General features: G+C 62.2%; 1 protein-coding gene across 2 annotated transcripts; it reads right to left on the bottom strand.

Moving 5' to 3' along the window:
* Window positions 1–212: 212 nt before the first annotated feature.
* On the bottom strand, window positions 213–24,425 carry SMG5 (SMG5 nonsense mediated mRNA decay factor). Of its 2 annotated transcripts, XR_014304068.1 has the most exons (23): window positions 24,196–24,425; window positions 20,859–20,957; window positions 20,233–20,356; window positions 19,722–19,878; window positions 17,861–17,950; window positions 16,858–16,947; window positions 15,893–15,971; window positions 13,953–14,078; window positions 13,799–13,867; window positions 13,440–13,648; window positions 12,672–12,809; window positions 11,868–12,452; window positions 9,876–10,051; window positions 8,752–8,827; window positions 7,984–8,159; window positions 7,012–7,170; window positions 4,226–4,295; window positions 4,087–4,146; window positions 3,462–3,621; window positions 3,016–3,106; window positions 2,171–2,245; window positions 1,691–1,829; window positions 213–1,582 (listed from the first exon to the last, which is right to left on the bottom strand). XR_014304068.1 is itself a non-coding variant. In XM_082703383.1 (22 exons), the coding sequence occupies exons 1-22, from the start codon at window positions 24,267–24,269 to the stop codon at window positions 1,499–1,501; spliced, it is 3,036 nt and encodes a 1,011-aa protein (XP_082559509.1). In that variant the 5' UTR covers window positions 24,270–24,425; the 3' UTR covers window positions 213–1,498. The 2 variants fall into 2 exon arrangements, 1 of the variants encoding a protein (XP_082559509.1); XM_082703383.1 differs by lacking the exon at window positions 4,226–4,295.
* Window positions 24,426–24,428: the final 3 nt, after the last annotated feature.

Here is a 24,428-nt window from a genome sequence, read left to right as displayed (position 1 = left end):
CACCGGAGCTGCTGTCCTTGCTGGAGCTCCCGCCAGCACCCCTGCAAAGCCACGAGCCGCTCACAGGGCCACGGAACTTGACGGAGTCTTCCACAAAACCATCCCTGGGTTCTTGCTTTGAGGGGTTCACCTCGAAGAAACTTTCTGCAAACGCCAGGAAGAAAGTGCCAACATCCCAATACAACCGGACACAATGGCACCAGGAGACGGGGTTGGGCTTCGAGGGGTCTTTATTAAGTGACGCTTTAGTCTCAGTCTTTGCCAAGGACTGGGAGGGGGGTGACCCCGCTGCCCCAGGTTGTCCCAGATGTGCTGTCTTAGAGGAAGGAGGCAAGAAGCCTGCTTTCCTCTGAGAACAGCCCGGGAAGCTAGGCTAGCGCTGGGGTGGGGGGCGCAGAGCCAAGACCCCCGGCACCCCCCACCCCTGGCCGAGCTCCTGGCCAGCCCCAGGGCAAGGGGCCAAAGCATTCCTGGCCAGAGCCTTCCGGACAGCCTGTGCCCGCTGCAAAGCCCGCTGCCCTGAGCGATTCCCGATCCCGGCTCCCACGTTCACCTCGCCCCTCGCTGCGCGCAAGTGAACCCCATGCTCCGCCCCAGCGGGCCAGCAGCCCCTGGCCGGGCAGCTCTAAGGGCCTCTCCGTCCTGCCGCCCGTCTCCACGCAGGCCTCTCCCGGCCTCCCACTGCTCCCCTCTCCTCTTCCTGGCGTCACACTCTGCCCCACGCAGGCGCCGCCACTGTGGGGCTGGGGGCCCCAGAGACCCTCCCTGGCCTGCGGGCCAGACTGCGACAGACAGAGTGACCTGCTCGGGGCCCTGGAAGCCAGGCAAACGCAGAGCGGAAGCAGAAGTGGGGCGGCTGGGTGCGCGGCCCCCGCAGCAGGAGGGGGCGAGCCCTGGCCCTCCTCTTGGTGCTGGCAGCTCCGGGCCCCTCTTCTCGAAGAGTCCCCAAGGCTCCAGAGCTGCCTCGCCCGCACAAAGGGAGAGGACGGGCGGTCCTCCAGGAGAGGAAGGGTCCGCAGAGAACTACCCACGTGTCTGGTGTTACCCAATTCTCCTCCGCCCCGCGCCAGAGGGTGCGGACTCCCGGCGCCAATCACCGGGCATCCTGAGTGAGAAGACGGGCCCTCCTGCTGGCCCTTCCCCTCAGAGGTCCACAAAGCTCTCCGATGGAGCGCAGACGCCCACGCCTGCCCCTGCCCCCGGGGACAGCGGTGGGCTGAGGCGGAAGGGCCGGCTGGGGGCCCCCAGGCCTCTCCTGCTCCCAGCACTTCCCTCACGTTCCTGACGTCATCTTGGCGACAGGAAGACCGCCCTCTCGGCCGGCTCCGGGCCCTCCCTGCCGCTCCCGGGCCCTCCCTGTGGCCTGCGCGGCTGGGCTTCCTTCCCGCGTGCGTGTGTGCGTCTGCGTGTGCTGGGGTGACTACAGGTGGTGGTCCTGGCTGCCAGGGAGGGCAGGAGAGATCTGGACGCAGCCCCACTGTAGGGCGTGGGGTCCGTCTCAACCAATCTCCTTCCACTGCTTGTACAAGTCCAGAACATTCTTGATGTCCACACTGGCGTGTGCAGCGGCCTGCAGGGCTGCCTGAGGGATGGGGGAAGCGACAAGCAAGCGCATGGAGTGCTCTGAGGAGGACGTCGGCCCGGGCACCTCCCCCCCGCTCACCCCCATCCTGCTGCCTGGCGGACTGACCTGCATAGGGCCTGAGAGCACACTGGGGTTGTCCAGCGGAAGGCCTGTGATGATGGTCACCATGCCGCTGGGGTCCTCCTCACCCGCCCCCTGGGCCAGAGTCAGTTGTTTGCAGCTGTCCAGGATCTTATACAGGGTCCTGGTAGGGAGGAAGAGGAGGCAAGCCAAACCATAGTGTGAGGGCAGCCCGCGTACCAGCAACCCCAGAAGCTGGGGACTGGGGAGGGCAGCAGGGGCACACGCAGGAGAAACCAGGCAGAGAGGGACAGTGGTTCTAGAGAGTGTCCCATGGGGACTGGGTAAAGGGACACTAAGCAGGGACACCATGGGGCTGTGGGGCTGGGGCTACTTCTCCCTCCCGCGGGACACGCACAGGAGGCCCTGGCCGGTTAAGCATGGCCCCAGGCTGGTCCCACCAGCCGCTGCAGCACCGTCCAGCCCGAGAGGTGGGGAGAGCAGCGAGGCGGGGCCGGCGTTTACCAGGCGTCCGCGTCCTGCCGCTTCAACTTGTGCCGCTCGAAGCTCTTCCCCACCTCTTTCTGGCAGCGAATGTACCTGCAGCAGGGGGAGGGGGTCAGAGGAGGCAGGGCACCTCCCCTAAAGCACCTCCCTGTGTCCCAGGGGAGCGGAGGGGCACCTCGCTCCCATCAGGGCTCTGTTTGGAGCCATTTCTAAGGAGCTTCCTGCCCCGCCCCCAGCTGGGCTCGCTTTTCCTCCCGATGATAACATCGATCCCTTGGTTCCTCCCGGGGGAGGAGCTGGGAAGGGAGGAGCAGCAGATGCTTTTCAAGTCAGGGCTTCTGGAGACAGGGTCCAAACAAGCAGGCTTTGTGTGGCTTCCTGGCCGGGCAGGGGCAGATGCCGCCGGGACGCCGGGGCGCCGGAGCCAGCTTGTCCCTCTGCTGCACCCACCGCCCGTGGCTCTCCCAGCCTGGAGCCCCGAAGGGAGGGCCCGAGCGGGGCTCAGCAGTCCCCGCCTGGCTGTGCGGGTGAAGGCACTCCCACCCCAGGAGCCCTGATCGCGGACCGACCCCACAGGACGGACCCCACAGCGGCAGCCGGGAGCCGGAGGGGTGGGGGGGGGTGTGGGGAGGGGTGCTGCCCCAGCCCCCTGACGACACTCACCTCCCGTCTGCCCAGAGACAGAGACGACAGCCTGGGTGGTCTGACAACAGCCCCCCACCCCGCATCCACAGCTGAGACCCTGACTTGTCGTTCTCTGTCCCCGCCCCCCGCCCCCCCCTCCCCGCGGCAGTGACTGCAAGTGTGTCTCTCCCCCACGGGGACCCAGGGCTCAGGGGACGCCTGGTGAGGCCCACACTCACCTGTTTCCTTTCTTAAACTCCGCCTCCAGGTACCGGATACCATCCCGGGCCCCTGGGTGCTCCTTCTTCAGCAAGTCCAGGCCATCGATCACTGGCGGGTTGGGGGGGGGAACAGGTGAGCTCGCAGGGAAGCCCAGAACCCGCGGCAGTAGAAGCAGGGACCAGGGCTCCTCGGTGGCTCCCAGCGCTCTTCCAAAATAGGACCTTCTCCGATCAGCAGAGCTCACGGTCTACCAAGTGCGTGTGCTTAGGTCTTTCTCGTTTCTCCCAACTGTCTCGTGAGTCAGCATTTAACAGATTGGCACATACGTTCCACAGACGAAGTGCCCGAGCTTTAGAAAGACGGCAGGACCTGACCGAGGCCACCGTGTACAAACTGGGCCTTCTCGACTGCAAGCCCCAAGTCTCTCTTAACCACACCCTGCCCCCATCCCCAGTACACCTACCTGTCCTCGGGATGATGACAATGAAGCGGCCGCTGGCGGCCAGCTGGCGGATGACCGGGAGGTGGTGGCAGAGGGCCTGGGTGTCAGGGACGAGGTAGGGAGACATTGCTGACTGGGCCTTGGGCTGCTGCAGGCTCCCTTCCAGCTGAGAGACCTCGAGCTGGGGAGAGAGGGCAGAGTAGGTGCGGCTGCACGGGCCCTGCAGCCTGGGCGTGGAGGATGGAACCCAAGGGGGCTCTCGTGGGGTGTCCCCTGCTGCCAAGGCGGACGGGGGGGCTCCTTGTACCAAGGCCTTGGAAGAAAAGGAGGCAGAAGAAGGAAAGGCAAAGGGAAAGAGAAGGAAAAGCGAACAGAGAAGGCAGAAAGGGCCCACGGAGGCCCAGCGAGGAGAGAGCCGGAGAAGGCAGTCTGGGAGGCAACCTGCTTCGGGTGGAAGCCGGTGCGCAAGGTCGGGGGCGGACAGAGCAGAGCTCTAGGGGCGGGCGCCACACTGGAACAGCGGGGGTGCGGGGGCAGAACAGGCGCTGGGGGCAGAGCAGGGGGGCAGCGGCTGGGCACCATCTGCCCGTGGGGTCCAGCCAATGAGCAGATGCAGAGCGGCCGCCGCTGGGTCCCAACCGCCTACCTGAAGCCGCAGCTGGGCCATGTCTCTCATCAGCCTGTTCCGACGGGCTTCCTCCTGCGCCTACAAGGCGAAACGCACGCTAAGCTTGGGACCGGGAGCTGGGGCCACAGTCCTTTCCCCAGTGATCAAGAGCTCTCACAGATTATCCGAGAGGAGCTCCCGCGTCGGAGACAGGAAGGCATCATGTGAGGTCGGCTCTCTCGCCCCCACTAAGTGAGAGAGAGGGAGGCTCAGGAGACAGACCACTGCCCTGGCAGAGAAGGGCTTCTGGGACCCGCGCCGCAGCTCTCGCCAGGCCAGGCACCCGGGCCAGGGAGCAACAGCTGCGCGCGGGGGCCACACACACAGTGCCCAGCAGCACGGCGCCCGCACACCACGATCGCCAACCACTTGCCAACTTCTTCCCAACCTGCTGCGCCCCTTCTGGCGGTCCCCGACTTGGGAAAGCAGCCGCTGTGTACGCCAGGAGGCTGAGCTGGGCCGTGACTGGTCCCTCGCTCTGCTCCCCAAGTCATCGCCTTCCTGTCCTGCTGACCACACGTCCGAAAAACCACTCACGCCTCTGTTCCCCTTCACCTCCGCTGTGGGACCCCCGTCTAAGCTGGTTCCTCCCACCTCTTCCTCCCCGGCCCCGCCTCTGCCCCAGCTACCTTCCCCGCCGGCACCCAGACACCAGCTGCTGGGCCCCAAGGCCTCTGACGGTCCCCTTTGTCTTCCGGGGATGAAGCCCAATCTCCCTAACGTGGTCTAAAGATGAGACAAAGGATGGGCGGCAGGGGGCATGGCACCGAAGGCCCTTCGATGGGTGAAGGGAGTCCTCAGAACAATGCTCTACAGCAGTAACCTGTACAACCGCGTCCACCGCGAGAACGCGTGGCCACGATTTGTCTGAACAGAGCCAGACTGAGGGCGCGCTACAGACCAACTGACAGACACTCCTCAGAAGTGTCAAGGTCAAGAACGGAAAGACTGAGAAACCGCCACAGCCCAGAGCCGACCAAGGACACACACAACCCAACATAATGTGGGAGCACATCTGGGGCACCGGCGGTGGCTGCCTTCGGCTCAGGTCATGATCTCAGGGTCCCGGGATTGAACCCGCATCAGGCTCCCTGCTCGGCAGGAAGCCTGCTTCTCCCTCTGCGCACCGCTCCCCCTGCCTGTGCTGTCTCTTGCTTGCTTGCTTGCTCTCAGATAAATAAAATCATTAGAAAAACAACAAAGAAAACAGACTTCAGTGGAGAAATCAGTGACATCGGAGGAAAGTCTGGGGCTAAGAGTACTGCGCCCATCCCAGCACCTCAGCTGTGACAGTTACACGATGGTTGTGCGAGATGCGCCTACCCCCCTCCAGAGGACCACATGACAAAATGGCCCCTTGGGGACACCTGGGCACAGGACAGAGAGAGGGAGGGGCCGTGCTGGCGCTGCAGAATCCAGCCCGGGGAACAGCCTTTCAGGCTGGAGTGGAATTGCGAGGCCCGCGCCGCCGAGGGGAGAGAAGGGACCTCCCTCAGGGTCCAGGAAGAGGAGAGCTGCGCCGACCTCAGCCTCCGGCTCCAAGATGTGGGCCTCGGCCGTCCTCAGGGGACCTCGGCCTGCCTCACCCAGGCAAATGCTGCAGCCACAGCAGCTAAGAAGAGCTGGTCTGCCCGATGGCAGAGCCCTGGCTTTACCACAGACAATCCCTCTTCTGTGGCTCTGCGTCCTGTCATGGGGCGCAGGAGAGGGTAAGCGCCCCTCACTGAGCTGCGCCCAGGGCTGATCGCGCTGTCCCGGGCTACGTTGGCTCGGCACATGGAAAGCTCTCAGTTTGCGCTGGCAGATGTCAGTACAGGGAGGGCACGCTGCTGCTGAGGGATGCACCCTTGCGGAGGACATGGGCCACCCTGCAGTGCTGGGGGCAGCCCCGGCAGGCGACAGAACCTTGGGGTCCAGCACCAACCGCGAGGGGCTCTCAGCGGCTCCGTCCCTGCGATGGGAGTCTTGGAGCTTCAAGCTAAAGGAAATGCCTGCAAAAACTAGTATTTTTAAAGCTGTGTGGTTTCCCCGTGAATGTCTTTGTAATTACGTGTTTTCCTCTACAGAACACGACAGGTTTGCTTTTCAACAAAAGGAGCTTGCTTTTAAGACCACGAAGAAGGGAGTTGCTGGTGCGCCTGTGCCCCTTCCCAACCACGCACGCTGTCCGCGCGAAGCGGATGCTCAGAGGTGGGGAGGCCTGCAGCTTGGGAGGAGGGGACAGGCCTCGGAGGAAGAACCTCAAGGTTTGCAGAGACTCATGGGCCATGCTTCAGTGCCAGACATCCCCCGCTGCCCCCCAAAACGGGCTGCCATCCAGCCCGGGGGGGGACAGTGTGCTCAGCCATGCAGGCCCCAGCGCAGAGCCCAGACCCTGCTCCCCAGCATCAGGCCACCGAGAGCAAACGACCTTCCTTGCTCGCTCACTGCCACGAACCCAGGGTCTACAGAACAGATTGGCCTGGCTAGGAGCTGACTCTCAGTCAACGTCTGGGGACCAGGTTCTGAATGGAGAAGAGGTTAACCCCGGCCACCTCCTACTTTCTGGGGGTCCTGTAGGGAAGGATCCGGCCATTCCCCCCACCCCCAGTCCTCATCGCCAAGAGAGGAAGCGCCAGGGGCGCCCGCGAGCACATGCCCGAGACGCAAGCTCGTTCTGACGTCACAACAACCCCGAGAGGCCAGCACCCCTGGGGCCAGGGAACCCATGGGGGAACCTAGCAGGGAGCTCAGACAGGAGTGGACAGAGACAGGCCTCCAGCCCAGGCAGTCTAGACACAGACGGGGGCCAGGCTGCCTCTCCTGAGAGCACCGCTCCTTTCCTATGCTGCCCCCGTCTGCAGCCCCGCACCCCCGTCCCCTCGCTCTTCCGTGCAGGCCCTGCCCCCCAGGACCGAGGCTCACCATGCGGAACTGCGCCTGCGCCTGCTGCAGCACGCCCTCCCGCTCCGACTGCGCGATGCTGACGAAGATGCCGGCCTCCGCGCTGAACTGCAGAACGCTGCCTTGCAGGCGGGCCACGAAGTGCCCGAAGCTGCGGATGCAGCAGGTGCGCACCACCGACTGCGGGGACGAGGGAGCTGGTCAGGCGCAGCAGGGCCCCCAGGCACCGCCCCCCGGCCCCCCCGCAGCAGGGGCAGGGGCTCCCTGGAAAGGCCGGTGGAGAGGGGAGCCCCGAGACCCAGAGCTCTGGGCTGCCGGGAAAGGGGACTCCAGGCAGGACTGGCTAACCGGGACCCAGGCGGAGACAGAAAAGGCAGCACAGCGGGCTGGGCGTTGGGGCACCTGGGCACTCCCGCCACCTCCCTCCTCGAGTGCAAAAACGAGGGGACACAGCTAGACCAACCGTTCCAGCCTCTTCTTTTGGTTAGGAAAACTGTTCCTCCCCTCAAACAAGAATCCTCTCTAAAACCCTAAAACATGAAACAGACGAAAGCCCAGGCCCTCTGGCTGGAGAGGAGGGACCAAAAGGCCCCCGTGTGCCGGCAAGGGTGCCGGGTGCCTGTCTGCTCGGCTTACCGGGCAGTCCCCAGGCAACCCGCATAGGGACGCAGACACACGGGTGGCCGGTCAGGCAGCACTGCCCCGTCCAGCTCTCTCGGATGGCTTCCTGTCCAGCTCACAGGATGCCGGCCCCAGAGCGGAAAAGAGCCTGAGAACAGCTCCTAAGCCCTAACAGCCCCCCATTCCACACTCTGCAAAAGCCGGACACGGTGGAGGCAGGCCACGGAAGGACACCCACAAGCATCCCCCGGGAAGGAGGCAAGCCCGGCGGCTCACGCCAAGCCCAGCCCTGAGGACCCTGTCCGTCGGGACAGGAGGGCCACCGGCTTTACTGGCTGAACAGAGCTACCGGTGTCAGAAACGCCGTCCCACCTCCTCCAAGGCGCTAAGCAGGGGCCGATCCGCGTCAAAGTTAAAGCGTCGATGGGCCGCCCGGAGAGGCGGCAGGTTACGAAGGGCCGTGTCCTCTGGGAGCAGCGGGCTGGAGGGCAGGTCAGGCAGTTCACAACCTTCAAGAAGGTCTTGGACCTCAGGACATAGGGCCAGGCCTGGGGAGAAGCCGCGTGAGACCAGCTGCCCTGTGGGAGCCCCCTGAGGGACATGGCCCTTCCCCCTGGACAGCAGGGAGACGGACGTGCAGGGCCGCCCCACAGGACTGGCGGGGCTGGAGGAGCAGGGCAGGCCCAGGAGCAGGGTGCTCTGACCCGAAAGGCTCCCCGAGCCCGGCGTGGACCCGAGGAGGGCTGTCGAGGAGGACATGCACCCTCTCAGCTGAGGCCCGAGCTGGGAACCGGAGCACACACGCAGCTCGAACGTGGCAAGAGGGGATGAGCTCTGGAGGCCCAGGAGGACTCTCGGTGACCGGAGCTGGCTCCCAGGCCTGCCTCTCTCTGCTCCTGTCCACCCCACAGCCTTCCCCGGGGAGCACCCTGCCTCGCCAACCAGGCCACCTGCCCACAGTGGGGCAGTGTTGAGGAAACCAGAGACGCAGAGACCACAATGGCCGCTGTGTGCCAGGATGGCTGGACACAGAGCCCCATCAGCCTCCTTCCCCCCAGGCTGGGTTACCAGGGAGGGGGCTGGGCTTTGTGGGGCCACGAGGGAGAGGGAGAGCAGGGGCAGTGCTGGGCACTCACTCACCAGACTCCCGGAGCTCGCCAGCAGCTGGCAACAGGTTCAGCAACACAGACAGGCGATTCCACAGACTCTGAGAGCTCTGCGAAGAAGAGAAGCCTTCGGTGGGGCAGGGGCGGGGCGGGGGCTGGCTATGGGCACAGACCTAGAGCGAGCTGATAGAAAAATCAACAAAAGAGGCCGAGGGGGATGGGGCGGGGGAATCCTGGGAGACCTGGGAAACAGGGAGCCAATCTCACGAGAAATGAAGGGGGCCCACGGGCCTGGCTGAACTTCATCACCAGCAGCAAGACCGTGGGGAGAAGGTTTGAGGCCATAGGAAGCACACTGGGCTCTGGGAGTGGGGAGAAACCCGAGCGCCGGAGGCGGCTTCTCCCCACCATTCTGCTCTCCATGCGCCCATCCTGGAATACCTGTGTGGGGACGGGACCCCACACCCCCATCCTTAGCACACCTCCCGATGACTCAAGGGGAGTGAGTAACTCGCCGCCAGCACACATGAGCACACGCCCAAGGGTGTGCCTGGCCCTAACCCCAGCTCTCCTCTGAGAACAGGGCGACCCGCAGGGGAGGGGTCCTCCACAGCAGGGCAGATGTGCCCCTGGGATAAAGCAACACTGGACAAAAACTGTGCGGCCCTCCAGGCTCGAGACAGACAGACCCTAAGAAGGCACCCCCTGCCCCCACCACACCCCCACCCCCCAGCGCCCGCCTCCACAGCCCGGGCCTGACGCCACTACCTCCACGGCTCCCCTGCCCCAGCGCCTCCACCCTGTCTGGCGGTCCTGCCGCCCCCGGGGCCCGTCTCCCAGGCACCACTCCTCCCTCTGGACTCCGGGACAGGGCTTGAGGCCGGCCCTCACTGACCCCAGCCCTAAGGCCGGGCGTGACCCGTGGCACGAGGGCACAAAGTGCAACAAGCAGCTTTCGCTTTCCCCGTGCACAGACTCCGGGTCCCGGCCCGGGGCCACAGGCTCCTGGAGGGCAGAGGTCACGTCTAACCCTGTCCCTATAGAAAGCGTAACGGCCCACCCGAAGCAGGTGCCTAACGTCTGTCGTGATGGAACACGTGGAGGGGCCCCCCAGCACCCCCCACGGCGGAGCTCGCCCACCGCCCCGGAGAGCCGCACCTGCGCACACACGACGATGAGGTCAGGGTTGGCCCGCAGCCAGTCCAGGAAGACCTTCACGGCGGGAAGCAGGCCTTCAGCCGCCAGGACTTGCAGCTTCTCCTGGACGCTGCGCTCGTTCCGACAGGAGCGCCCGCTGGACTCGCTGCCTTCCGACTCGGAGCCCTCCTCGGAGGCTGGGGCGGGGGACGGGGAGCCAGGATGAGCGGCCAGAACACAGCCTCAGGCTTCAGCTCCAGGCCACGGCCCGCCCTGCCCGCACCCCGGGGCGGAGTGCTGATGATGGGGAACTCACCACGCACCCCCACATCTTTCCACGCCCACCAGCCGGATGCTCTTAAGCTGAGAAACTAGTGCCTCCACCCTTGCTGAGCCACCTCCGGGGCTCAGTCAGCGGAGGGTCTGCCTCCAGCTCAGGCATGATCCCTGGGCCCCAGAGTTGAGCCCCGAGTCAGGCTCCCTGCTCAGTGGGGAGTCTGCGTCTCCCTTTCCCTCTGCCTGCCACTCCCCCTGCCTGTGCTTACTCTCTCTCTCTCTGACAGACAAATAAAATCTTAAAAAGAAAAACAAAGGGCGCCTGGGTGGCTCAGTGGGTTAAGCCGCTGCCTTCAGCTCAGGTCATGATATCAGGTCCTGGGATCGAGTCCCACATCGGGCTCTCTGCTCAGTGGGGAGCCTGCTTCCTCCTCTCTCTGCCTGCCTCTCTGCCTGCTTGTGATCTCTGTCTGTCAAATAAATAAATAAATAAATAAATATCTTTAAAAAAAGAAAGAAAGAAAGAAAAACAAGAACGGTTTCTTTCTGGGGCCCCGGCTGGCTCAGTCGGTTCAGTGTCTGACTCTTGGGTGTCAGCTCAGGTCTTAATCTCAGGGTCAGGAGTTCAGGCCCTGTGCTGGGCTCCACACTGGGCGTGGAGCCCACTGAAAAATAAACAAATAAAACAAAATATGGTTCTTTCGGTCTCAAGCTAACTTGTGAGGGGTCTAAGCTATTTCCTCAACCGGTGTTTATAAACAGCCTACTCCCCGCTACGACGCACAGCGGGCAACCAGAAGGCAGCCGCTGGGGAGGGAGAAAAGGCAGACAGAATTCAACGACAGCCCGAGGCGCCGGGGGGCTCCTTCTGCTATGCGTCTGACTCCTGGGCTCGGCTCAGGTCCCAATCTCAGGGTCTGTGAAGCCGAGCTCTGTGCGAGGCCCCACACTCAGCACACAGTCTGCTTGGGCTAAATTTAAAAAAAAAAAAAAAAAAAAGGACAACCCTGCCCCCCAGCACTTTCCCGGGCCCCACCCCCGCACCCGGGCTTCCGAGCATTTCATCCCTGCAGCGGTTCCTGCGTCCCACCTCGTACAGGCTCGGTGTTAGGAACAGACGATCCAAGGACAGACCAGACCCACGCTGCCCTGCCCCCAGGAGGCTCACGGTCTCGTTGGGGACCCAGACAAGCCAACAGACAAGGACGCCTGAGTGGGAAAGGCCTGGAAGCTGTGGCGGGGCAGAGGTGACAGGAACCGCAGGGAGGAACTCTCCCCTAGCCTCAGAAGAATGCCAGACCCCGTGATTTCTGAGGGAAAACCAGACGGCAAGTAAGAAGGAGTCAAGCACCAGGTGAGGGGCAGCACTCAGAAGAGGGAGGAGAACTCGTCCTGCACGAGGCTGCTGTGCAAGTTCAACAAAGCACCCGAAGACAGGCCAGCCCGGCGCCCAGCAGAGAGCAGGCACTGGGCGCCCCGTACAGGGAAGACCCCCTAGAGAGAGGTCCCTGGTGGGACAAGGGCCAGGGGCAGGGGCGGTGTGAGAGAAGGGGCAGACTGCAAGCAGCAGTGGGGACTCTGAGGACGACACTGCTGGACTAGACCAGACCGGACCGGAGAGAGCACACGGATGCAGCGAGGGGGGCGGGGAGGGCACCTGCACAGACAGGCAAGCCGCCTCCCTCGGGGGGTGGTGGGAAGTGAGGACCAGAGTGGCGGGAACAGAAGCCCAGATACCTGGCTCTGAGGGCTTGTCCGCATCTCCGTTGACGCAGGGCCTGCAGCTGGCTGTGGCGTGAGCTTCGGCAGGGGGCTGGAGGAGCAGGTTGCTGAAGGTGGGGGCCAGTCGGAAACAGCGCTTGGTCTGGAACATCTGGGTGGACATGGCTTGCAGGTTGCTGGCAATGCTAGCCTCACTGGGGCCCAGGGGGCCATTGAGAGACTCGGGAGCCTCTGACCTGGGCCGAGCAGGCTCTGGGACTGGGGACCGTGTTCCCTCCTCATCCTCCATGTCTTCCAGGTCTGACCGGGACTCCTGGCTGTTCATTTCTGAGTCTGTCTCGGCATCAAAGGCCGTTCCCCCACCTTCGAGACTCTTGTCAGAGCCACTGTCCGAGCCCTCGCTGGCCCTGGCAGAGTCGTGGCTGGAGTCCGATTCAAAGCCTTCGCTCAGGTCACTGTCATCTCCTGCTTTGGGTGGGTGGCGGCGGCGGCGGAGGCAGGAGAGACGGGAAAATTTCCTGCTCTTTCTGACCTCACCTGCTGGAGGTGCTGCGGGAGGGGGCTCGGGGCCTGGCACCTCTTCCTTCTCCAAGGGCTCATCTGTGCCAAGAAGACAGTCAGGTGGGGCCTGGGGGCAAACTGGAGCAATTCACCACCTCCCGAGCCCCCCATGTGCTCCCCTTCCCATCACCGCGCACCAGCCTGACCTGCCCATGTGCACGCTCCCTCCCCCACCTGCACCTGTGCCGTCGCTCTGGACCAGCCCCACCCCCACGCCTGCACCTGTGCCGTCGCTCTGGACCAACCCCCCACCTGCACCTGTGCCGTCGCTCTGGAACGCAGGCCCGGCGTTCTCGCCCTCCTCCAGCTCCGCCTGCAGCCGTATGTTGACATGGTTGACGAGGTGTGAGAAGAGCGCCAGCGTGAAGGCAATGGCTGCGCTGTACTGCTTGGACCCTAAAGCCGGGAAAGCTGGGCATGAGCGGCCCAGGGCTCTGAGGAGGGGCAGGCGCCATGAGCTCCAGCCCCATCTCACCTGCTCTCCTCCTTCCAAGGACCAAACTACTTCTCAAAGCTTCTTCTAAGAAAAAAGGATTTCTGAGGTCTCTGCGTGATTATGCTGCCGCCCAGGACGTGCCGGCTCACCGTGCGCGTCCTCGGGCAAGCATATCCTGTGGGCCCGTGCCATCTGCCCTGGCTCGGACGCCTTCAGGCGGGCTCCCCACAGCCCGAGCCCCCACACACCCAGGCCTGCCTCCCTTTTCCTCCTGACTTTGCTCCATGTGTGCCGCTCCCAGGAAGGTCTGCGCAACTGCCCAACCGCTCCCGACAACAAAATTGGAATTCTGTCTGGGTCATCGGCTAAGTACCCTGTCCCTCCTGTTGGTCCGGGTTGTGACCAACAGTGTGTTTGCGGGAGGGGCCCGAGGTTGGGGCACAGTATGGGCGGGCTGCTGCCTTCATTCCTTCACCAGAAGCTCCTTCAGAGGAGGGGTCCCCAGCCCATCAGTGAGGCAGGCGCGGCGGGCAGCCCGGGGAGGAAGCCGGGTAGGGGCGGGGTGGGGGCAGGCAGGGCGCAGGAGTCACCTGCTCTCTTCAAGCTGTGCACGCCCATGAGACAGATGATGACCATCTGAAAGACGAGGAGGTCCGGGACGAAAGCATAGCCGCCCTCGTAGTCCTCCTCGCCCTCGCTGGCCAGGCTGAGGCCAGGGGACGAGGGCAGGTAGAAGAGGCAGAGGTTGAAGTCCTCCAGGACTGACTGGCAGAGCGACGTCAGCTCCGAGTCCACCGGGCTGCAGAAGGACAGGGGCGACAAGGAGGTCAGTGATGGGGCCCAGGGCAGGCAAGACGAGCTGCGGGGCCCGGTGGGAACTGCAGAGAGCTGGCCCGGGCGGGAGGGGGCTCACGGGATGCAGGTCAAGGGCCCATCCGCTGGCGCTCACCCGCTCCTGGGCTGCAAGAGGCTCTGCAGGTACATGAAGTTCACCAGCAACCTCTTGATGTCTTTACACCTGGAAGAAGAGGCGCCCCAGGGAAATGGCAAATGCCCCAGAGGCCCTCCAGTCCCACCGCCCCAGCCCCACGGGCCCTACTCACCGCTTCTTGCTGGGAGAGAGTTTCCGAGTCTCGCACTTCTTCAGCTGGTGGTACATTTTGGCTGCCTTGTCGTATAGCCGCTTGAGATTCCCGTAGGCCCCCTCGAAGGACACCTCCGACTGGATGCTGAAGGAGACACAGAGTGCGCTGTGCAGCCCCGGCAGGCGCGGCGCTCTGCTGGCGCTTGGAGGAACAGTACTGGGAGCAAACGCACGCTGCCCCCAGGCTCCCTTTCTGTGTACAGACTCAGGGCAAGACCACCGTTCCAGATAAATTACATAGACACAACTTCGGACAACACAGTGAATGGAAGACCTTCGCTCCCTCCGTAAGCACAATAATTGCTCCCGCTCTGTCAGGGACCGTCCCTGAAATACGGCAGCCCCGAGCACGTAACAACAAGCGGCAGCTAACAAGCCGGCGCACACACGTGTGCACACACAGCTCCCATGCTCAGACACTGGTTCGGAGGCGAGAGTGTGCAGAGAAGCCCGCCACAGGCCAGGCCCAGCACGTGCCGCCCACATGTATGCACATGCACGCAGAGCTGGGACGAGCAGGGACACTGCACCGGCCCCACGGACCCAAGCCAGCGCGGAGGCTCCCAGCCCAGCCTGCCTCACGTCAGCACCCACAACACCAACAGGGCACTGGGCTGTTTTTAATGTATTTTGTCATAAGGAGCAAGGGACAGAAAAGAAGAAATATGTGTTACTGGTGAGTAAGAGGTAGTCACAAAGTCACGGACACTCCTTCCGTCCAGACGTGGGTTCTGTGCGTCCTCGCCTTAAATCGGCGATGGGGGAGAGGACGATGCAGAGCAGCTTCTCCCAAGAAGAGAAACCCACTGAGTGGGAAGGGTCCGGAAGAGCCTTGCTCCAGACAGAGCAGCCCCCAGGGCTGCTGAATACCAGTGACTGGGGGCAAAGAAAGGCCTGACCAGGCCCCACCCAGATGCCTCACCCACAAACGGGAGACGTGAGTGCTTTAACACAGCAAGGCAGGGCCCCCGCGGGCACCTCCCAAACCTGGACATGCCAGGCTCTCTCTGGAAGTGATCACTCGCAATCACGGTCACGAGGGTGATGAGGGACCAAGGACCAGTAAGGGGGGCATTCCCGGAAAGGTACGAGAGGACTGGGGAGGAGGCAACGGAAGCCCACGAACTTGATCACCTGTATTTAAGAACAGCAGCCACGGGGCCGGTCTATGCCGGCCCCGGACAGGGGGCAGGCGCCCCAAGAGCAGACACTGTGCTGATTCAAGGAGAAAGGTTTCCTGGACCAAATGAACCACGATCACGGCACAGGGAATGAGAAGGGAGACGCTCACTTCACACTTCCGCACGCGGCCCACACACTTACGAAGAACCAGCTCCCTCCACTCCCCTTGCTTGGAAGCCTAGTTCACAGCAGCATCTTCTGGAACGTCTGGCTTCTCATGGAGCCATCGGCCCCAACAAGGCAGCTGCCGCTGGGGCCCAGGCGGTTTATTCCTGACTGTTACCTCACTGGGGCACCCAGCAACCTATCAGACACACGTCCACTCGGCTCTGGCGACTCGGGTGACCTAAGCCCACTCAGCTCAGCCATCCTGAAGCCGAGGCTCCTTACTCTGAGGGCGCGTCAGCACTGGGGAAGCAGTGGCCACCCTGCGGTTCAGCGGGCCCTCCCACACTGTCGCCATGGTCACTCAGACACCAAAGGCCGACGGCTGTGCTGTTCTGCATAGCCGCTACCCTGACCCCGTTCTGCCTACCACACCCCGCTGACTTCCTCCCCCAAGACAGCCATCCTGCACTTCCCAGCAGACGGTGGGCAGCTCTGCCGGCTGCCTGAGCGCCTTCCAATCCAGGCGGATCCGTGACAAGCAGGAGCTAGGAAAAGGCGGGGGAGCGAAGCAGCAGCGGTTGGGACACGAGGCCCGCGGGCAGTACTCACCAGCGCAGGTAGCAGTACATGGCCTCCACATTGTAGTACTTGCCACCTGCGAGCGTGCCCAGCTGGTTGAAGGGCATCCCTGGAGGGAGACAGAAGTCATGTGGTCTGTGCCAGGACATTCCCCTGCCGCCATGACCCAGCACTGCTGAGCACCGGGAAACTCATGGGCTCGTGAGGAGGAGGAGGCCTGGGTCTGCAGAGGACACCAGCACCCCCGGGGAGGAGTGGCCAATCCTATTTCCCCGGGGGACTGACTGGACACTCATTTCCGGCCTCGCCTGCCAGGGATCAGCACCACCGGGTGCCATCCGTCAGCCGCGGCTGTGGCAACTCTAGGGTCGCTGGAAACCCACGGAGCCTTCTGCTCCTCCCCAGCTGTTTCTCACCCTGAGCTCTCCTACTGCAAGCAAATCCCCACCTCTCCGTGCAATGGAGCATTCCCCCTGCTCCCACTGTCCCTCAAGTGTCCTCTCTCTGCAGAGGGCTCAGAGACAAAGGAGCCTTCTCTTCCTTCCCCTCTGCCTCCCTCCTTCTTAGATGAAGAATCTGCATTTCTCTCGGGGCGCCTGGGGGGCTCAGTGGGTTAAAGCCTCTGCCTTCAGCTCAGGTCATGATCTCAGGGTCCTGGGATCGAGCCCAACGTCCGGCTCTCTGCTCAGGAGGGAGCCTGCTTCCCCCCTCTCTCTCTACTTGTCTCTCTGCCTGCTTGTGATCTCTGTCAAATAAATTTAAAATATCTAAAAAAAAAAAACAAAAAAACCTTAAAAAAAAAAAAAAAAAAAAAAAGAATCTGCATTTCTCTCGAGCCTGTGTTCGAGAGGGAGAATGCACAACCAAGGCAAAGTGTGACGGGACCGAGCACAAGAGGACCCAGCGAAGCCAGTGCGGCCTGCCTGCCCTCTCAATGTCGTCTTCCTGCTGAAAACTGCTGCCGGTTAGGGAGGCCTGAGTTGGACGCCACTTACCAATCTGGGGAGCGACTGACAAGGCTTGGTAGTAAAATCTCTCAGCTAGCAGCTCGGTGTCTACGCCAGCTAATTCATTCTGATAACGCGCTGCAGGAGACAGAAGGAAGGAAACATGACGCTGCGGTGTTCCAGAAACCCTCCCCTCGTCCTGGAGTCACTCTGTGGACCTGCAGGACGACCCTGGGAGGAAGACACCTGAGCTATGAGGCTGACTGCTTGGGCCTCGGGCATAATCTTAACTCTGCCAGTCGTTCAACTCTCTCTTCCCTGCTGGGAGCTTCAGGGTGTGGGTCCTGTTTAGTGTTTGTAAACAGGCTCTTGTTTATCTCCTTCCAACGGAAGGGGACCCGGAAGGGGACCCGGGCACCCACCGCAGCCGTAACTGCTCGGGACGACCTCCAGCAGTGGGTCATGGAATACAGCTGTTTGATCCTGCAGGAAGACGTTACTGAGGACATTTGGCCAGTCTAACGCAAAGCCGCTGCTCTCTCTGCACAAAGGGCCCATGAGGGGGCCAGGAGTGTGCGGGGCAGGGAGGAAAGCCTCAGGGGACAAAAAGTAATGCATCTCATAGCCTAATGAGGAACCTTTAGCTACCAGGACTAGAGGCCCAGGGCCCAGCAGGCAAGAGAGTACTCCTCCATTCTAGGAACGTTTGCCAGGCAGGGAAACCCTCCAGGAGGCTGAACTTCAATTCCTCTAGGAGTAGAGCAAAAACGAAAAAAACAGACCCCAAAGGAGAAAAACATCCAACTAAAAAAATCTTCCTGACCCACTACTGAACCTGAGTTACCACCCAGACTTTTTCAAAGTTTATTTCCTTCTCCCATAGTCACTGGTCCCTCTGGCTCACGGAGGAGCAGGGACAAGGGGACATGTTAGTTACAGACCGCAGACGACTCCTCCTGCTCTCCCGCCACACACAAGCTGGTACCAACGGAAGCAGCTTCCTGCCTGTCCTGCAGCCCAAACCGTTGCCCCAACGAGTGCCAGTTCTTACACAAATCCCCCAGGTACACGAGACACCGGTGGCACGCCATCTGTGCCCAGTCCATCTCCTTCCCCGACGCAGACACTGGCTTCTTGCATCCTGAGAAAGACAGAAAAGGACACTCAGAAGCCCCTTCCCCGGCCCTCTACCTAATGGGGAACATCTTTCCTAGGTGGGGAAGGAGATCAAGAATCCGAAGCTCGTCCTGAAACCCTGTGTTAGGGGCAGGGAAGACATGCATCCAGGACCAGGTGGGGAGACAGAGGCTTGCAGGTAGGGATCATTCACAGGACGGCAAGGAACTGGAGGAGATGGGCAAGGGTCCGCAGGTCAGGACAGTTTGCTGGGGAAGGGCAACGTGAAAGGTCATCATAGGAAGGCTTCTAGAAAGGAAGAAGAGGGGAGGGCCAAGTGTCAAGTCAGTCCTGGGTGCCTTGGGTAGAAGCTTCCCACGTAAGGAGCAAAGGTCTGGGTACAGACGGGAAACCTGCTGGGAAGAATGAAATGTACAAGAGGCCAAGGCAGGTGCCCCAGGCTTCCGGGGGGAGGAGGCCTATGGAGAAGGCCACCTACTGGGGAGTCTGCCCGTGCAGGAGACAGGTGAGCCTGCCGTGCCCGGAGCCAATGTGCTGGGCTCTCAGCTCCCCCTTCTCAGTTCAGAGAGCTCGGGCTCTCTGGGGGGCAGCTTCCCCACGTATCAGGCACTGGTTGGTCTCAGTCCTGTTTGGTGTCAACGGGTCCCACGGCAACCTCTGGAGAGGGTGACTTCCACTGCTCCCACCGGGCAGTCAAGAAGGGCGTCATACACTGGTGAGTGGCAGAGCCAGGACTTGAAAGGCAGACTGGCTTGAGCTGGTCCCTTCTGTCCACATCACCAGGTTGCCACGCTGCTGGCTACGAGACCCGCCCTGAGAAGCCCTTCCTAGTACGTTCTGCAGACGTCCTCAGTCAGTCGGTCGCGAGCACATCAATGAGGAGAAAAACTGAGTTCAGGAAACGTAGCCTCTGAAATGAAGGCTCTTCACTGCAGGGGCTCTGGACCCCTCCGGCCATCTGCTATGGTGTCTAGGAGGGCGGTCTTAGGTTACCTCGTTGTTTTTAAATGTTTTGTAAATGCACCAGATGCAGCGCTGGGCTTCTGAAGGAGAATGCCCCCAGCTGACACAGACAGCGTCTGGCCAGGGCAGGGGCACAGGCAGGGGGAGGGAAGGAGGGTGAGCGGCCAGAGTTGGACGAGGAGGGAATGAGGTGGAGCACAGTCGCGGCCCCTCGGGCAGCCACGCTTACCTATCCGTGACACCTAACCGCGCAGCGCAATCTTGAAGGACCACCCATAAACATTTCTAACACTTGCAATACGCACAAAAAAGCTAGGAAACAATTTCTGAAGTTAAAAGAAACAGTGCTGGGGGCGCCCGGCCAGCTCAGTCAGGGGAGTGGGAGGCTCCTAATCTTGGGGTCGTGAGTTGAAGCCCCACGTTGGGTGTACAGATTATGAAAATAAATAATCAATTAATTAAATTAAAAAAGAACACACACACACAGTGCTGAGCAAACTCAAGGGCAAGAAGAAAACGGGTGCTGTAACTCCCACCCTCCGGGACAGGCCTGCCCGCAGTCACCGGGGCTGTACTTCGGACACCGCCTCGTCTGCACCCCCGGCCAACGGACACCTCTCTCTTTCCTCCAGGTCTTCACCCAAGCTCGCACACTTGTTTAGAGAAACCCGAAATCCACGGACCGTCTGCAGGTCTGGCTAGAATCCTCTGTGCCTGGCCAGGTCACCAGCTACAGAACCCAGAAGAGTAAGAAGGCCAGATGCGGCGGCCCCTAAACTCGCTCCCCAGCCCACCTGGCGGATGTCACTGACCTATGAGGGGGTCGGTGACGTGGGTCCAGTCGATGCAGCACTGAAGTTCCAGCTGGTAGTGGGACTGGATATAGAGAAGCAGATGCTGGTAGAAGCCGATCCCAGCGACCAAGTGCGTCCGGTAGGCACACTCCAAGGCGCTCCGGCTGTGGATGTGCTGGGCGGCGGGAAAGCGCAGGGACTGCTAAGCCACGAGCTCACAGGGCTGTTCCCCTCCCTGACCCCAGTCCTCTCACCAGGAACCGAACTTGGATTCTTGGCTCTGGAACTTCGCCCACATGCCCTTCACTCACGGGTCACCCCACACCCTCAGATCCACCTCTCCTCTTCCCGTCTGGGAGGAGGCCCCCCGGCCAAGCCTCGTTTCATCGGACCCCTCCCTCCTTCCTGCCTCTTTCCCGTGGTTCCTCTACCTCCAACCGTGTCCTGGTCCCCCTTCCCAGCTGTCTCTTCCGTTCTCAGCGTCCCTCTTTAGACACCTTTCTTCTCGAAACCTGGGCCCTCCCCTTACCGTCTTGTGAGTCTTGATGAGCTGAATAACTTCATAGTACACCTTCCTCCAAAGCAGCTCCTCGGCCTTCCTCCCATAGTCCACTGGGTGCAGGAACATAAGCTTGACGCACAGCTCGCGCAGCCTGAGGGCACAGGGCGGCACGGGAGGCTGACCATCCTCGGGCAGGGAGGCATGTGCCACGCCCCGACCCACCAATCCCCATGCCTCCCAAGGGACGTCCAGGGTCAGTCTGCAGGACCCAGGAAAAACAGCAGTCCTGGAAAGCAGTGGAAACCCCCAAGGATAGAGGCGGGAGCAGTAAGAACTTTAATAATCCTCTCTGCGCCCCGCACACTTCTCTCCCTTTTTCCTGCCTTTTAACCCCATCTTTCTTTCCCGCCACTTGGTAGCATGGCCGGTTCCCCCAACTCAGTGCCGTCCAGCGGCACCAGGCCGCTAGAGGAAGAAGCTGCGGAGACAGTGAGGAGTCCCCACGTCCTCTCTCAGGAAGGCCAGAGTTCTCAGCCCGTTACCCTACCATGAGCTCAGGAGGTAAGACAGAACACGCGTCTGTGTGCAACAGGGTTTCGGGGGAGAAAGGCAGAGAAAGCTTAAGGCTTTGTCGTTGAGAGTCTCCGGCTTACTTGTTCCTCAGGCTAATGTTCTCTGGTTTGAACACCTCCTGATAAGCGGTTTTGTTGCAAAGGATGAGGTCAAGTCGATGCACAGCCTCCACCACGGCCCTGGGGGAAGCACAGGCAGAGAGCCCTGAGCCCTGCATAGGTCCAGGCAGGCTGGGGCGGGGGGCACTGATCCCAGAGGAGAAGCTACAGAATCAGGGGCAGGGAAATGGGAAGGCTGCAGGCTGCGCTGTACAAAACCAGACGAACAGCCACCACGCACCCCAAGAATAGCCCTCTGCCCTGGGGGACAGTTCTGTCACTACTTGCGGCGGAGCTTGGTGGGCAGGGGAGCTGCTACTGGCTTACAGCTAGTAAGCATGATACACGGGACAGCCCACCACAATACATATCTTGCCCCAAGTGTCCAAGGGGTCAAAGCAGACAAGCCCTGTGACAGGAAAAGCTGGATTCTCTTAATGGAAAGAGCCTGTGCTGGGACGCCAACAGGAAATGCAGGCTCTGACCCTGGCTGTGTCCACATCTGTAACGTTGGGCAAACTAAGCTCTCCAAGCTTCAGTTTCCCTGTCCATAAAAACGGGGACAGGCACGGCAGCCACCACAGGGGACTGTGAGGACGAACTGAAAGAACTCGCTTGAGGCCCTGGCTCACGACAGCCGCTCACAAGTAACGGGACTCGAGTTAATCACTGTCCAAGGACTTACTGTCCCTGACACAAAGGAAAGGCCTTCCTAGCATAAATTTTTATTTCTGAATTAGTGGGGTATGGAAGAACGGGGCGCTGCACTGCGTCGCCGCAAGGTCTCCTCCATTCCTCGCTTGCTGTGCCGGGCTCTGGGTGCCGGGCGGGGGAATAGCCTCCTCGTGTCCCGGTTCTCCCATCTACACGATGGAAGCACCATCACGCCCCACTGCGCGAGGATTAAATTAGCGAATACGTGAAGCGCTCATGACGGTGCCTCATACGTGCAGACTCAGCAAGTATTAGCTTCTATCTTTCTTGTCGTAGGCCAGGAGGAGACGCCAGACACCACGAGAAAAGGCCACTGAAACGCCACCATGGATGGCTGAGAAGTGCCAGAGGGACGTGTCATCTCCAGAAGGGGAAAACCCAGAGGAAGGCAGGTAGAGCTGGGGAAACAGGGACCCTCAGAACAGCTCTGCGCACAAGAAAGGGAGGGTCTGGTGACTGTTTCAGAACACTGAGACGTGGGCCTCTGGGCCGGGTCAAGTGGGCCACGGCAGGCTGGCTCCCTGCGGTGGCGCAGGTGGGACGCCAACAGAGGCTGCCCTGCCCAGGGCAAAGTGGCCACCAGCGCCCAGGGCAAAGTGGCCGCCAGCACCCAGAGGAGCGGCGGGAGAGGACTCCAGGCCTCCTCACAGGCAATCTTCAGAGCTCAGCGTTCCTGCAAATGCCTTCTGGGCTGCCTACAGATGGGAGGCAGCCCTTTTAGCCAGCCTGGCCCTCCATGCCAGGGCTGTCAGATGGCCACCACTGACTTTATTCTAGGCCCCCTTAGCTCCCCAGGGCAGGGCCTTCCAACTTCCGGGCCACGGACAGACCTCAGGAGCATCTGCACACGTCTTTATGGACCGGCTCCACAGCTCTCCCTAGTTCCCAATCCAGGAAAGCTTAACAACCGTGACTCTGGGAAGTTCTAATTGCAGATTCTCTTCTTTCTTTCCTTCTTTCTTTCTCAAGTAATCTCTATACCCGACATAGGACTTGAAGGTGTGACCCTAAGATCAAGAGCTGCACGCGCTCCTGAGCTAGCGGGCACCCCAAAAAACGACTTTTTAAAAATAGTTAATCAGACTAATTAATTAACGTGTTTGTGGCCCTTCCAGCATCCCCTCGAGGGCTGCCTTCTCTTTTTCTAAAACATTTCAGAATCTCCGACTATAAACAGACGGTGGGAATTTCCCAAATGTACTGCCGCTCAGAGTGACAGTTTCGTATCTCACAACACATTTACGTGCGGCAGAGGAAGCAGACCTCCCTTCCCCGGTTCCTTCCAACAGTCACCACTGCGACCCTCTGCTGCCTCTGTCTCCACCCTGCTCAAAGCCAGGAACACAGGCACAGGCACGCTCCCGCGCACGTAAGCCACACGTGCGCCCACATCACCCTGCGGGTCCCGTGAGGTACCGGGGCGGGCTGAGGGAGAGCGAGGCCGCGAAGGATCAGGATGACCAGGCCGACGCTGAGAGCTGCAGACCGGTGCGGGATCTCGCAGGCAGGGCCCACGCTCGAGGGACAGCGCTGACATTCGGGAGCGTGACGCGGCCCCCGTGTCACCCTCAGCCGGCTCCTCACCCCCCCCCCAGGCGGCTGGGGGCTGCCGCATTGGATCACTTTGCTATTTTTGGAGCAGCCTATGCTCCCCTGTGCCTCTGACTTACAAAGGCCAGAAAGGCAGGCCGCCCAGGGCCGGGAGGGAAAGAACACCTCCCGAGCCCCGCACTGCCGAGTGGCGCCGGCGAGAAGGGCCGCCGCTCCGAGGGCCCCTGTTCTGCGAACCTCACCCTCTACTAGACAGCAGCAACCTCAACCTCGCCTCGCGCTTCACCCCATTCTGCCCCAGTTCTAGAAACCACGTTCCAGCTGCACCCCCAGCCCCGAAAGAAAAAATCCTCGACCCCGTGTGGGAAGAGCGCACAGCGGCCTCCGCAGGGGGACGGGGGCGGCCGCCAGGACCTGCGGAGGGCGAGTGGCGCCGCGGGACCCCGAAACTGGGGATGGACGCTGCCTGGCCAGGGGCTGTAGTCAGGGGGCTGGGAGGGAGCAGGGCTCGCGACCGGGGGGGCCCAGGTGCCCCGAAATGGGCTCCGCGACCTAGGAACACTCGGGACTCGGCCCTTCGGGGCCCCTCCAGGCCGACGCAGCTCGTCCTCGGCCTCTCATTCCATTCAAACTCCGCAAGACGGGAGCCGGAGGGACGTCAGGGCGTACGCGACCCAAGCCCGTCCTCTCCAGGATGCGGACGGCGAGGCCCAAGGTCACACGGAGCCGCGGGCTCTCCGGACCGCAGGCCGGGGCGCTCGCCTCCGTCGCGTCCTGCGGGGTCCGGAGCGCCGCTCGCTTCCGGGTGCGCCCCGCCCGCGACCCCACCCTCGCCTCCGCCGCCCGCAGAGCTCGGCGCCCGCCCCAGGCTCCGGGCCAGGGGCCTCCTCCACGTGCGCCCCCCGGCCCCGGCCCCCGCCGGGCCCCGCGCCCACCCCGCTCGCCGCCCGGCCGCGCCCTCCCGCGCCCCCCGCGCCCCGGCCCCGCCCGCCGCGGCCCCGCCCCCGCGGCGCCCACTTCCCCCGGCGGCCGCACGCACGCCCCGGCCCCTCACCGGTAAAGCCGCTTCGTGTGGAGGACCTTGGCCTCGGGCTCGCTGCTCTCCCCTGGGGGGGGGCCTTGGCTCATGGTGCCCGGGTCCGGGGCGGCTCCCGGTCACAGGCCCCCGCCGCCCGCCGCTGCCGCCACCACTGCCGTGTCCGGCCGGAGCCGCTGCCGCCGCCGCCGCCGCCGGCCCTGCTCGGCCGCCATCGCTGTGAGGCGGCTGCCCGCGACAGCTCCGCCTCC

The sequence above is a fragment of the Mustela nivalis genome (genome assembly GCF_964662115.1).
Source record: "Mustela nivalis genome assembly, chromosome: 16".
In the NCBI taxonomy this organism is placed as follows: Eukaryota; Metazoa; Chordata; class Mammalia; order Carnivora; family Mustelidae; genus Mustela; species Mustela nivalis.
This window is presented reverse-complemented; position numbering and strand designations above follow the sequence as displayed.